Source organism: Magnolia sinica, chromosome 11, assembly GCF_029962835.1.
Source record: "Magnolia sinica isolate HGM2019 chromosome 11, MsV1, whole genome shotgun sequence".
NCBI lineage: Eukaryota > Viridiplantae > Streptophyta > Magnoliopsida > Magnoliales > Magnoliaceae > Magnolia > Magnolia sinica.
In genome coordinates, this window is record NC_080583.1 from 53168150 (window position 1) to 53181930 (window position 13781).

Here is a 13781-nt window from a genome sequence, read left to right on the forward strand (position 1 = left end):
ATAATTGATAATAATGTGTGGTCCATCGTTGCTGTTGATATGCTTCATTCTTGGGATTATGCCCTTAAATTAAGAATTGAATCCAATCGACTACCTGAATTTGCCACATATATATATCATACGGTTGGTGCACAAATGGTGTCTAAAGATTCTTTAGTAGGGCTAAGTCTATTGAGAGGATCTCATTTCAGCTTTTCATATTTTTTAGATACCTTCCTTTGTAAGACCAACCACTGGCCTCTTCCAATCACTGAGGTTTCATTCTCTTGCCTTATTTTCTTTGAAATCCTTCTTCGAAGCATCTTCTAAGATATCCACCACTTCTCTTCGACATTTTATTCTCCAAGAGATGATTCTCCTACGTTTTATTGTCCAACATTCTTTCCAAATTGAAGGAATGACCATGAAAGTCTTCTCTTTTGACTATTCATCAGCCTTCCATTTACAATATCAACATAAGAAGAAGAAGATAAATACTTGAAACCTATTTTATCAGAATATCTTTTTTATTTTTATTTTTAATAAATAGATCTTTATTGAGAAACAAAAGGAGCTATATAGGCCTTCGGGCAAGCTCCAACAAAAAGATTCGGAGCCCACCTATTATGTACCGGACTGCACACTGAACAAGACACAAACAGAAATGGAAAAAAAAGCACGAAGGAAAACTAGACTCAAACTCTGATGGTCCCCAAGCCTCCCTTGTCAAGGAGGAGGGAGCCCCTAATGCACCTTGGGAGGTGCGAGGAGAGGCTGAAGAAAGAGTTTGGGCAGCCATCACTAGCCTCTCTAGCAAGCGCATCTGCCACTGCGTTTCCTTCACGAAAAATGTGCCGGGAGGAGATGTTAAGGGAACGGCTAAGGTAGTGGATAGCCTCCATTTGGTACCAAATATTCCAATGACAATGCCCTGAAGGGGCCGTTGCAGTGTCTACTACTGTCTTCGAGTCAGATTCTACTTCAACGTTAGAGAAGCCCAATTTGCTACAAAGAAGGATGCCGTCAAGCATCGCCTGCGCTTCTGTAGACGTGTTCGTTGAAATCCCATAATATCTATGAAAAGCAAAAATGAGATGACCCTGAGAATCCCTACAAACCCCTCACCACTACTCTCACCTGGGTTCCCTCGAGAGGAGCCATTGACGTTCAATTTAACCCACCCGGGGCGCGGTCTTTGCCAAATAACTAGCAGAGGCCAGGCAGATGAGTCGGTAGGGACGGGATCGTGCACATGGGAGCCCGAACCAAAAGGCACAAAAAGGGAAGAAGAGACGCTGGTTGGCAGAGGGTTACCTAGCTCCTGTAACCACAATGAAACATGGGCGATAATCCTACGAGCAGACATTCTTATGCCTTCATAGCGTGATGCGTTCCGACTTAGCCATAGCTCCTAACAAATAAGAGCAGAGTCAAACCAAGAAGAATCTTCAGTTGAGATGAGAAAGAGGCCCCTGAGGCCTAGTATGTGATGCGTTGAGGAATGGTGTGGGTGGGGATGAGGGGAACATCGAAGATTCGGTGAAAATGGGCCCAGGTTAAGGAGGCGGCGGATCCCCGGCAAAGCAGGTGGTCCAAGGTCTCCTTATGAAAATCAAGGAGATTTGCAGTTGGGCTAGCGCCTATGACCAGGTGGATCGGAGCAGGGGGGAGGGAACACAGATGTGGTTGGATGACGCCGCATCATGTGGCTCGAGGGAGGGAGGTGACCAACAGCCATAGCGTTGGGAGGGCTCCGATTATCTGGGCTACCCTGACTAGGAGACATGTTCTGAGAGGAGTGGGGGCTCCGATTTCCCTGAAGCAAAACGAGTGAGGGGAGCTGAGCTGCAGAGGAGGACGGGTGATAGCTGCCGACGCTGGACTCAGGGTAGCCATTGCAGCACTCACACCTTGATACAGTAGGCACACCAGACAATCTGACTGCGTCATCAACAGGAACAACTTTGTGCATAATTTTCCAGATAAACAATCTGATTTTAGGGGGGAGAAACTTGTTCCAGGCCCACTTAGTCCACTGGAGTTTTTGACGTCGATTACGGATCCCATGCTAGGCTGAGCTTACAGAGAAGTTGCCGCTGGCGGTGAGATCCCAAGCCAGCGTATCCTCCCTACTAGACATCGGGACAGGGCTGTCCCTCAGGCTCTGAAAAACAGGAGCAGGAAGGATGTGTCTGAGTCTTGCAAGTTGTGACGAGGAGGCTGGGAGAAGAAATCCCTGACCGAGGCTTGTCTGAGATGCATTGGGATGGGACCCATTGCAATGCCTGCAAGGAAACCGCTCCCAAGCCCTCTCTTATAAGCCATTTAGTGTGCGATAGGGTGAAAGGGAGAGTCTTCAACATGTCCTTATAAACTGTAGAGTTGCCAGCTGAATGCAGACCTGTGGAGTTGATGAGTTTGTGGATGTATTTAACTGACATAACCCACGCCCAAAGGGATCTCCCTTCTAGAAAACTTCTACTCGTTTTGGTCCTGAAAGCACACATGATATCCTCCATGGTTTGAAAACCCAACCCCCCTTCTTGTTGAGGAAAACAAAGCTCAACGCAATGAACCCAATGCTGCTTTTTCTTTCCCTCCACAATCCCCCAGAAGAAGTTAGAGAGGCTGGAGTCGAGGAGCCTGCTAATTGCTTTTGGGATATTTACTGCTGACATAACGTGATAGGAATGCTGGACAGGACATGCTTTATGAGGACCATTCTAGCCGCAGGATTGAGAATCCGAGCTTTCCAGCCTTCAATCCTCCCCAAAATTTTGTGAATCAGAGGGAGCAAAGGAGCAGATCTGATTTTTCCTTTCATCAAAGGGACACCCAGGTATGTACACGGAAAAGAAGCCTGCTTGAAGTCCGTTACATCCCGAATTTTGTGAGCTTTGGCCAGAGATGCTTTCTTTGGAAGGATGAATGAAGATTTGCTGAAGTTCACTTTCTGGCCAGATGCTTGCTCGTAGGCAGCTATGAACCGAAGAAGGGCACGCACCGTCTTTAGCTTGCCATTCATAAACAGGATAGCATCATGTGCCAAAAATAAATGTGCTAGTAAAGGGCAGTGCTGAGGGAGCTTGAAGGGGTGGCAGGCTCCAGATGTGAAAAGGTTTCGGATGCCCCTGCCGAGAACCTTTGCAGTAAGAATGAAGAGCGATGGGGATAAGGGGTTGCCTTGTCTTAGGCCTCTCGATGACGGGAAGAAGCCGAAGGGTCTGCCATTGATGAGGATGGAGAATTAAGTACCCGTTCAACACCACTGAGCTTGGAGATCCATCTTTGTTCAAACCCAAATTTCTGGAGAAGCTGAGCAAGGAACGACCACTCCACCCGGTCGTAAGCGTTCTCCATGTCAAGCTTAACAATCATGTTGCCACCAAATACCTTTCGATCCAACTTGTGGGTCATTTCCCTTGCAATGGAAATGTTTTCCACGATGGATCGCCCTTTTACAAAAGCCCCTTGCTCCTCTGAAATGATGGAAGGAAGGATAGAAGCTAGCTGAGAAGCGAGGATCTTGGAGAAAATCTTCATGATAGCATTGCACAAGCTTATTGGCCGATGGTTAGATAGGGACTCTGGGTTCCTCTTCTTTGGGATGAGACAAATGTGGGTGCATTGGAATGATCTGGGATGTTTTATCAAAATATATATTAACAAAACTATAAATGTTGGTGCCAACTTTAAGCCAACTGTGACCCGTGACAACCACAACCATTACCGCTTGACAATTGCAATCTGTTACACATGACAACCTGTTATACGGGACAACTGTGACCCGTTCCACATGACAACCGTAACCCATTCTGAATGACAACCCGTTACACTTTACAACCATGAACCCTTCCAATTAAGAACTTTAACCATTTACACTTGACAATATTGACTTTTTACAGTTGACAACAATGACTCCCTCAACGTGACAACCATGACCCATTCCACATGTGTAAGAACTTGAATTCATGTAGATGGAAATACACACGTGTGTGCATACAAACATATGACTCGTGGAACATAACGAATACTTAGACAGACCGTAGAGTAGCATCTTTATCCGTTAATAGATGTGATTGGATTTCAAGGATAAAATTCTTATAAGGGTGGTCGAATATAATATCCTAAATTTTTTCCTCAAGAATAAGTACATGAGTGCTTTCCCACGTTAGTAAACATGCGTAACTTAACACAGTTTTTAAGAGTAGAGTTATGTAGATGAATGCACATGTACAATTCTTATACCACATGCACACTATATTGAACTTCAAGACCTCATATACATTTGTATACTCGATAATTCATTATACCAACTGTTGAATAAATTATCATCACTAGATAAAGATGTTTGATCATCCACTTCAATTATAAACCGCCCAATCCTACTAATCCAACTTCAAGATCTTCATATCCACTTGTACATGCATCCATACGATGATAGGGCCATCTTACCCATTATCCTAGTAAAAGCTTAAACTACCATTGAATTTAAGATCTAATGATCCCACTTTCAAGCACATGAACATACACATCCTTTATACATCTCGAGCCAACCTATCCTCACTGTGAACGCCGTCTACCATGCGGCCACGATCACTTTCACTTTTACTTATTAATTGTGCAGATGGGGGGTATGGAATTAACACAGATGTAGAGAATGCAATTGATTTTTTTTATAGTTGCCATTAGTTAAATGAAGTTTGGAATCTACGGCTAGTGAGAAACTTTAGAATCACTTAACTTGGCCCTCCAATACTTGGATATTGCTCATGCACGGGTGTTACCTATCAATTTTTTTAATAAAATATTTGCGTGAGCATACCCTTCCATTGCTTTGCTTGGAGACTCTTAGGTTGCTAGCAGAACCTTATTATCGTGGCACCCGAACCCTTAGGCTGACTTGAACCACTTAGTAGGTTAGCTCTAGGACCCTCAAAAGAGAAAGGTAGCCTTTTCAAGTAATTTCATGTTTTTGTCGGTTCGACTGGTGGTGATGTCCATTCGATCGACTTATGAGAACCTGGAATTGGAAATGCATGTTTGGTCGACCCGATCGACCAGATTATCAGTTCTTGACGGTCCAATCGAAACCATCATCAGTCTGATCGATAGAGCATGTTTAGTTATGAAACGTTTCACCATCGGACTACATAACCCGATTCTTGAAGCTATAAAAATCGACCCGATCGAACCTTCCTTCCATTTCTAGCACCTTTCAGCCCTTGAGAGAGAGAGAGAGAGAGAGAGAGAGAGAGAGAGAGAGAGAGAGAGAGAGAGAGAGAGAGACTGAAGGATTATGGGCAAACCCTAGCCGTTTTTCCCCTCAACCCATCGATTGGAGTCACTTGGTGCTTCCTTGTCATCGTCCTCGCATCTGTGAGTTCTTCTGTGTTCGAATTCACTAGGTGAGATCCTCCTCCAGCCTTGCATGTGTTTATTTAGTGTATTCCTTAAGTTTAGGCATGGAATGGGGAGAAAGCCTCTCTCAATTTTTTATGTCCACAGTCCTAATAACCCCCCTTGCTCACCATGCATGTCAAGTTTCAAGACCCTAACAAGTGTCCGATGCACCTTAACCTTGCCTGGCGGTTGAGCATCAATGCAACATCATCAGGATCCTTACTAGGTAGGTCGAATCGCAGATTTGGGAAGTTTGGGTGGCTAGGAATTGGGTTTTCCCTAAATTAAATGCACCGGTGGGCTTGATTCCTCAAAACCCAAACTCGGAAGAGGTGAAGATCTACCTCCGAGTTTTTTCTTGACATTTTAACTTAGTAATTTCTTTTGTATTTGTTACCGGCTAGTGATCCAAGCTATGATTAGTTTTAGGTTGCAATAAATTGCGAAATTATGATCAATTTCTTCTTTCTTTTTCTTTTTTTATCTAGGGCTATGACATGATAGATCAATCATCATATAAAGTAATGTCGGGTTGAAAACAGTTAGAAGCATACCTGCACTCATGGGCCTGCCCGTGGAAATCTCTACAACGTATGGTGGATTGCAATAGAAGCATGGGCCATGGTGGCATTTCTTGGAGGCTATCCTAGTTACTATCCTTTCTTGGGCCTTTTGGTAGACACAACTTGGGGCAAGCCACTAGTCTCGGGGATGATCAACAATTTGATTTATTATAAAACTTGTTGCCTAAAAATTGGAATGCTTATTGAATATTTATGTCTAAATTGGATTAATAATAGTTGGACTAATCATGCATTCATAAAATGTGGACTTTACCAGGTCGGTTGTGTAAGACACGGGATTTCTAAGTTACTATGGGTGTACCTTAGAGTATTTTACCACCTGACTTTGCATTATCAGCATGTGCTATTGTTCACTATGGGTATCCTTTCATATTAATTTTACCGGGTGATTGATCACTATGGGTCTACTAGAGTGTATTTTACTGGGTGGTTATTTTAATATGGGTGTCATTTTGCATGGATTTTACTAGATGGCTACTCAGTGTATGTGTATCTGAGTGTATTTTTCCAGGTAGCTAGTTCACCATGGGTATCCTTTTCATCTGGATCACTACGCTAAAATGACGAATTTGTGACGTATTTGGTCCGTTGAAAAATGGCTTGGTTTAACGACGGACTTAATCGGTTGCTAATGGAAAATGGTCCATCGCCAAATCTGTTTTTCGCAAAAAACCATAGGTGAAAAGTCGCGAAATTTAGCGATGGACCAAAATCTGTTGCTAAAATCATGTTTATAACGGATTGTGATCCGTCGCTAAATTCCACCTAAAATAATACTTAGCAACGGATTTTAGTTCTTTTGCGACAGATTAGGGTTCATCGTAAAATGACTTTTGCTCTACAACATTTGTTTTTTTTCATGTTTTTTTTTTTTTTTTAGAATATGGTGAAAAATTATTATTATTATTATTATTATTATTTTTTTTTTGTAGTCTAAGAATTATTTTTTAAAAGAATTTCGGTGCTTTAATTGTACATATTTATATCTAAGATTATTTTTTAACAATTGATTGAATGCAAAGAACTTTTTATTTTGTTTTTATATCAAATGAGAGGAAATTATTACTAATTTTTATTATTTAAAACTAATATTTAAATGATTTGTAATATCATATGAAAAAAGAATATTGAGAAGTTTAAAAAATTTAACAATGTTTAAGAAAAATTGAGATTTTGAAAAAGAAAAACCGTGATTTAATAAAAATCTATTTTTTGGGGAAAAAAAGAATATGGAATAAAGATGATAATTTTGAAAAAAATAATTTGATTTCGAGAAAAAAATGATATCTTGAAAATGAAGATTAAAAATATTTTTAAAAAATGTTAAAATTTCTAGTAAAAACTAAAAAGCCCATTGTGTAATACATCCTGTATTTCATGCAAGCAAACTGTTTGATGAAATGGCTCAACAAGGAGTTTTTGTGTATTGTGTTTTACTTGCACCCAATTTCTCCTTTTCTTTTTATTTACTTATTTAATTTTGGTGGATATTTTAGATTGACAGGTGAATGGTTAACCTTGCTTGATAAATCAAGAAACTTAGGTTGATGAACTTCTCTTCGATTCCAAGTTTATTGTCAATTCTCAGACAGTTGGCTTAATAGCTTGTAGATTAAAATTTTTATGGCTCATATTACACTGATGGCATTGATCTTTTAATGCATTATGCTTTGCCTTCTTAAAAGTTGAAGTTTAAGTACTATTCTTTTCAGAGATTCTCAAAATATTCATCATAGTTTTTCATAATTATCTTGGAATCCAGAAAATGACACTGATGGACTAGAACACTAACAAAAGTGAATTGGTGTTGCTAGGAGAACTGATTAATTGGATGGGGATTGGGTAGTATGAGAAATAGATGGTAGTACTTATAAATGAAAATGGTCCAGCATCTGAGATAATGACACTTATTTTTAAGTTCATTGTCATTCATTTCATCTATAAATATTTGTGGCATATGTATGGGATATCGACTAGTCATACATTGTGCTCTCCAGTCAAGCATTCACCCCAAAAATTGTAGAAGTTTGATGATTTCAGCTGCCAATTCATAGTTGTTTTGCCTGTTGATTGATAATAAGTGGCTTGGATAACTTGGATACAGGCAACATCAGATGAGTCACCATTCTCACAGCTCCACAAGTGTGGTGATAGCATGCCTGATAACTTAGATTCATGCACTATACCCTAATACTTTCATAGTTTAAATCCTAAAGGCCTGTTTATTTTTTATTTTCACTGTAAATGAAATGCAATGAGCATTTATTATTTACACTGTAAATGTCAGACTTCATCAAATGAAGTTTAGGGCACAACTTTGTTAAATTATAGGATCTAATGAAGTGGGTTTATCGCATCTCTTTGGGCCCATTGTCGTTTTTGTATCATAAATCCACACTGTTCATCTGTCTTCATAGCTAATCTGATGACATGAATCCGATTATGTAGTCCACCTGAGATCGATCAAAGGACCACAACAAATGAAAGTTGATGTGGATCTGCTTGGTTTTTTGATTTTGCTTTAAAATAATAAACGGTGCGGATCCGTCACATGGGCCTTAGATCCGGTATATATCTTAACATGATCTGGAAAATTAGATTGATGGTGTGAATCTTCCTCATACATCAAGATGAGGAGGCCCACAGACATTTTACATGTCAACACTGCAGTTTATATTTTATCCCAGAATATGTTTATAAAACTGACGCTTTGCAATTATTTGTGAACAAATGCAGTGGGTCTCTTGGAACTGAAAAGGCCAAGCTATATGTCCTAGAGGGGGGGTGAATAGGACAATGCCAAATAAAACTAATAACAGCGGAAATAAAAAGAAAATGATAGCCAAAGTAAATCACAAAGCAGTAAATTAAAATAACCTCAAAATTCAGATCTTGAGAGGTTGATACAAACATTGTTCTAAGGACAACCTTACACCAAAAACCAGAGTTTATGGTAGGACAACCTTATTTCTAGAAAGATCTTTGTATCAAATCTCAAATCGAAGAGGAATACAGAATTAAATACAAACTGAATAAATTGTAATTAAAAATGTATTGTTCTAGGGACAGCCATACACCATAAAAATGGCAGGGCAACCTTGCTGGAACAACTTTCAAATGAAATTGAAAATCAAGCTGATAAAGGAATAGAAGAAAATAAATTCTAAACTATTACAACATTCTCACAAAGCTTGAATTAAATAATTACAACATTCACCACCATACATACATCCCACAAAAATTAATTAAAGATTAGAAGAATAAATCAATCAACCACAACACAAGGGTTTATAGTGGTTCGCCTGTGTGTTCACCAACTGTTATACAACAGCCACACAAAATGCTACTCCACTCCTAATATCCTCACACAGGGGATATTAGCGTTCACTAAAAATAGGTTTTCCCAGGTTCACCCAAAACCTTTACAATTGTGTCTTTGTCGTGGGCTTACACAATTAAAAACCCCACTTCTGAGTTTTCCTGGCTCTCCTCAGAAAACCAATACAACAAGATTTTTCTGGCAAATCTTGAAAGAAACCAAAATAGAAAGGGATTTACAATTAAATGTAAAATACCTGATTATCTCCTTCGTTGTAGCAGCCCGGTAGAACCAAATCAAAGTAGATGATTAAATGTCCAAGTTCAATGTCCAGTACTCGATTACAATGGTTCTAATTCTAATAGATTTTAAATTAAACTAAATAGGGCTTGCCTTAATTGATTTTGATTCCAAAGAAAGGGAATAACAATTCCTCTTATCAAATCAGATTGGAATAGCAGAAACAAAATCAATTAAATAAAGCTAAGGAAAGAGAATATTAAATAAGCACACTTAGCTTAGATGGAGCACAGAATTATCTCTCAGAAGTTCGACGAAGATTGGCTTGAATGAATTGATTAAATCGATGATTTCTTCTGAGATTCGTGCACTATTTATAGGTGAGAAGATCGTGTCTTCGACTGGTCTAGGGAGCTCTTCGACTAGTCGAAGCAACAACAGATATTTGAAAAATTCGGCGGGATATGCTCTGACCGTTCTACAACTGGTCGAAGGTCTCCTACGACTGGTCGTAGGTCACTTACGACTGGTCGTAGCTCTCCTTCGACTGGTCATAGGTCCTACAAAACTTCACTGGAATTCGAGTCGAAGATGTTCGACTGGTCGTAGATGCAGTCGACACTGTTCCTACGACTGGTCGAACAGATTCCTGGACTAGTCGAAGCCTAACAGATTTCATCCGAAATTTGTAACAAACTCACGACTGATCGAGGAATTTCTTAGACTGGTCGAAGCAAGTCTAGGACTAGTCGAAGAAGGCCTAGGACTAGTCGAAGAATAGACCAATCACATGTAAAATAACATTCGACTTATGTATCCGAAATGACCTACTTCTAAGGTCAACCTATGGTCAGTCAAACCTCAATCATGAAGTATGGACATTGAAACATTAGGAACAAGTGACCTTGAAGTATGAGTCTTGAAGTCTTGATGTAGATCAATCTTGAAATCTTGATGTAGCTCAATCTTGAAAGGGTCTTGAGTTCTGCCTTGTACTCTTCTTGAAGTCTTGCAGCTTGAGTCTTATCTTGTGAGCTTTGCTTGTTGTGAGCTTAGCTTGTTCATGAATGTTGATCCTTGAGAGAGCTTCACTTATGCAAGTTATATATAACATAACAGTGATTTTGGCACCACAAATTTGACAACAGACAGAGATATAAACTATAGCACTTACAATCTCCCCCTTTGTCAAATTAGTGACAAAACACATAACCAAGATAAACAAAAGTAAAACAACTGGTTAATACATGCAAATCAATATTCAATATTCAACATTCAACCATTTTCAACCAGTTTCAACATTTAACCAGTTTCATTCAACAAGATCAAACATATACTCCCCTACTCTTCAGCTTGGTGACTGGGCTGGTAATCTAGATGATAGAAAATCAACCAATGGTGGTTGTTTTTTTATTGGAAATTGTCTAGTTTCCTGGTTTAGTAAGAAACAAAATTCAATCAATATTCAATATTCAACATTCAACCAGTTTCAACCAGTTTCAACATTCAACCAGTTTCATTCAACAAGATCAAACATATACTCCCCCTGACTCCCCCTGAGTAACATAACCAATGCTACTCCTCTCATAATCACATTAAGAACAAACCATTCTCCCCCTTTTTGTCACAATATGACAAAGGAGAACTAAATAAAGGAATTCATGAGAGTAAACATGAGGAGATAAACATAAAACATGAGTATAGCAAAAGAGTGATAGCATCACATAGAATAAATATCCAGCATAAAATATAAATAGAATCCAACTCTAAATCAGCCAAGTGCAAAGTTATAAAGTTATTACAGACCAGAAGTCTCATAAAAACTACTCAGAACTAGAACTTGATGACGGAGCAGGAATAGAGGGATCAAGTTGGTGCATGCCTTTGTTCAAGCGCCTAAGATATTTGCGCATGTACTTGAATTGCAAATCATGAGCAACAGACATGTTTTCCCACTTTACATTTATATTCTCAACTTTACACTCTAATGCACTCAGACATGCATCAACATCAGATGGTACAAAATCTGGATCATTAGCTGAGTCAGAATCCAGTTCCTCAAAAATGTCATCCATATTAATGTCAACACGAGCTTCTTCAGGACCACCACCACCACCACCACCTTGTTTAGGAAGCAGATCCAACTTCATCTTATTGATATTAGTATTGTTGAAGATCAGATGATGGATTGGTGCCTCATCAACAGGCATATCGACTAACATATGAGTAGCCAATACAGTCATTAAATAGGCAAAAGGAATGTCACTATGACCAGGATGGAGTCGAAACTGAAGAATGAAATGACAGATTAAGGATGGCAAACAAATCTGAGTACCATTGGAAATAGCATGGATAACACGAACCATAAACGAAGTCAAGTCAGATTTATTACTCGAACGAGGATATAGATTAGACACAAAAATTCTTTGGAGAATTCTGTATTTGGGTAACAAATACCTTGCGGGAAGCGCATTCCCTTTTTGGGTCCATTGAACATCCATATTGCACAAGTCTCTAGTGAGTATGCGTTTTTCAGACATTGAGGGTTTATCAGTTAAGTTATGGATAGGAATACCCTCATCATTCACAGGAATTTCCATAAGGGCTGAAATTAAATGACGATCAACGTCAAAAGGCCCTTCTCTAGTAGAAATTTGAAAAGTTAAATTATCCTGTGAAAAAGCACTAATACATGTAAACATGGATTGGGCAATGGACCGGTATGCAAGCCCACCCCAATGCAATAAGTTAACCCAACCTACAGCTTCAAGCATAGGAAGGATGTCAAAAGGTGCAATATGATTAACATCAATAGGATGTTCAACAATAACATTACGTGATCTAATGTCCCTAACATATGATGGATCATCATTGGGAACAAGAAGATGACGTTTAGAGATAGCGGTCGATCTGGAGGAAGAAGAAGGACCACAGGAAGTAGTTTTTTTACCTCTAGAAGCCATTTGCAACAAGGATTTCAAGAAAATAGGAAGTTGCAAAGGATTGAGAAGTGGGTTTATACAAAACAGATTTTTCAAAATCCAAACCCCAAATATCAATGATTTTCAAAATAGAAAGCTTCAAGAGAGAAAAGGAAACAATCTAGACACAAATCTGCAAGAAAAATGGGATTTGGAACACTAACCTTGAAGAACTTGAAGGATGGGTTCGACAAGTCGAAGTTCAGCTCCAAGGAGAAGAAAGAAGAAATGAGGAAGAAAGGAAAAAATCCTCAATTTGAAGTGAAACCCGTGTTCCACGACTGGTCGTGGGTATCTACGACCGGTCGTAGGACGACTGGTCGTGTATACTCACAACTGGTTGAAGAAACCCCAAAAATTCAAATTTCTTGCAAATTCTACAAAAATTGGAATTTAATCTAGCAAATATATACACTATAATACAAGAAGGCAAAAATTATCAATTTAAAATACACATGCCAAGATCAAATTTCATCTTTTTGAACCTGCTTTTATCGAGAGGCTTTGTGAAAATGTCAGCTCGTTGATCTTCAGTAGGAATATATTCTAGAGATATAACTTTGTCTTCTACTAATTCCCTTATATAATGAAATCTAATGTCAATGTGCTTAGTATGAGAATGCTGAATAGGATTTTTTGAAATATTTATCGCACTGGAATTATCACAATGTAATAACATAGAATCCTGTTTAATTCCATAATCACTTAGCATTCGTTGCATCCAAACAAGCTGTGTACATGCATTACCAGCTGCGATAGCTTCAGCTTTTGAAAGTGATATAGAATTTTATTTCTTACTAAACCAGAAACTAGACAATTTCCAATAAAAAACAACCACCACCGGTTGATTTTCTATCATCTAGATTACCAGCCAAGTCAGAGTACCCAACTAATTAAACATTGGTTTCATGAGGACACCAGAGACCAAGATTTACAATACTTGTGACATATCTAATAATTCACTTGACAAAGAATCAAGTGAGATTCTTTTGGATCGATTGATATCTTGCGCAAATACCAACACTTAGAGAAATATCGGGTCTTCGTACTTAAATATAACAAACTACCAATCATACTCCGATAAAGTTTTGAGTCAACATTTTTACCATTAGAGTCTTTTGATAGTTTCAGGGTAGTACTCATAGGAGTGTCGAAATTCTTGCCATTCTCAAATCCAAATCCCTTGATTAGATTCAAAGCATACTTAGATTGAGAAATGAATATTCCTTCAGGTTGTTGCTTTACTTGCAATCCAAGGAAATAAGTCAATTCCCC

The 13781-nt window shown here is 38.9% G+C and overlaps 2 protein-coding genes across 2 annotated transcripts; both read right to left on the reverse strand.

Moving 5' to 3' along the window:
* Nucleotides 1-674: 674 nt before the first annotated feature.
* LOC131218107 (uncharacterized) lies at nt 675-1951 on the reverse strand. The gene is made up of 3 exons (XM_058212789.1): nt 1712-1951; nt 1098-1390; nt 675-1053 (listed from the first exon to the last, which is right to left on the reverse strand). The coding sequence occupies exons 1-3, from the start codon at nt 1949-1951 to the stop codon at nt 675-677; spliced, it is 912 nt and encodes a 303-aa protein (XP_058068772.1).
* Nucleotides 1952-2047: 96 nt separating this feature from the next.
* Nucleotides 2048-3522, reverse strand: LOC131218108 (uncharacterized). Its single transcript, XM_058212790.1, has 3 exons — nt 3235-3522; nt 2699-3121; nt 2048-2143 (listed from the first exon to the last, which is right to left on the reverse strand). The coding sequence occupies exons 1-3, from the start codon at nt 3520-3522 to the stop codon at nt 2048-2050; spliced, it is 807 nt and encodes a 268-aa protein (XP_058068773.1).
* Nucleotides 3523-13781: the final 10259 nt, after the last annotated feature.

Excerpts from the sequence above, each read along its gene's own strand:
- LOC131218108 (XM_058212790.1), bottom strand. The coding sequence starts at position 3,522 with ATGAAGATTTTCTCCAAGATCCTCGCTTCTCAGCTAGCTTCTATCCTT. Across the intron at positions 3,122-3,234 it reads AGCTCAGTGGTGTTGAACGG|GTTCTCGGCAGGGGCATCCG; the intron begins GTACTTAATTCT and ends CTTACTGCAAAG. Across the intron at positions 2,144-2,698 it reads TCAATCCTGCGGCTAGAATG|AGCCTGAGGGACAGCCCTGT; the intron begins GTCCTCATAAAG and ends CCTGTTTTTCAG.
- LOC131218107 (XM_058212789.1), bottom strand. The coding sequence starts at position 1,951 with ATGCACAAAGTTGTTCCTGTTGATGACGCAGTCAGATTGTCTGGTGTG. Across the intron at positions 1,391-1,711 it reads GCCCTCCCAACGCTATGGCT|GAGCTATGGCTAAGTCGGAA; the intron begins GTTGGTCACCTC and ends CTTATTTGTTAG. Across the intron at positions 1,054-1,097 it reads GGTGAGAGTAGTGGTGAGGG|ATATTATGGGATTTCAACGA; the intron begins GTTTGTAGGGAT and ends TGCTTTTCATAG.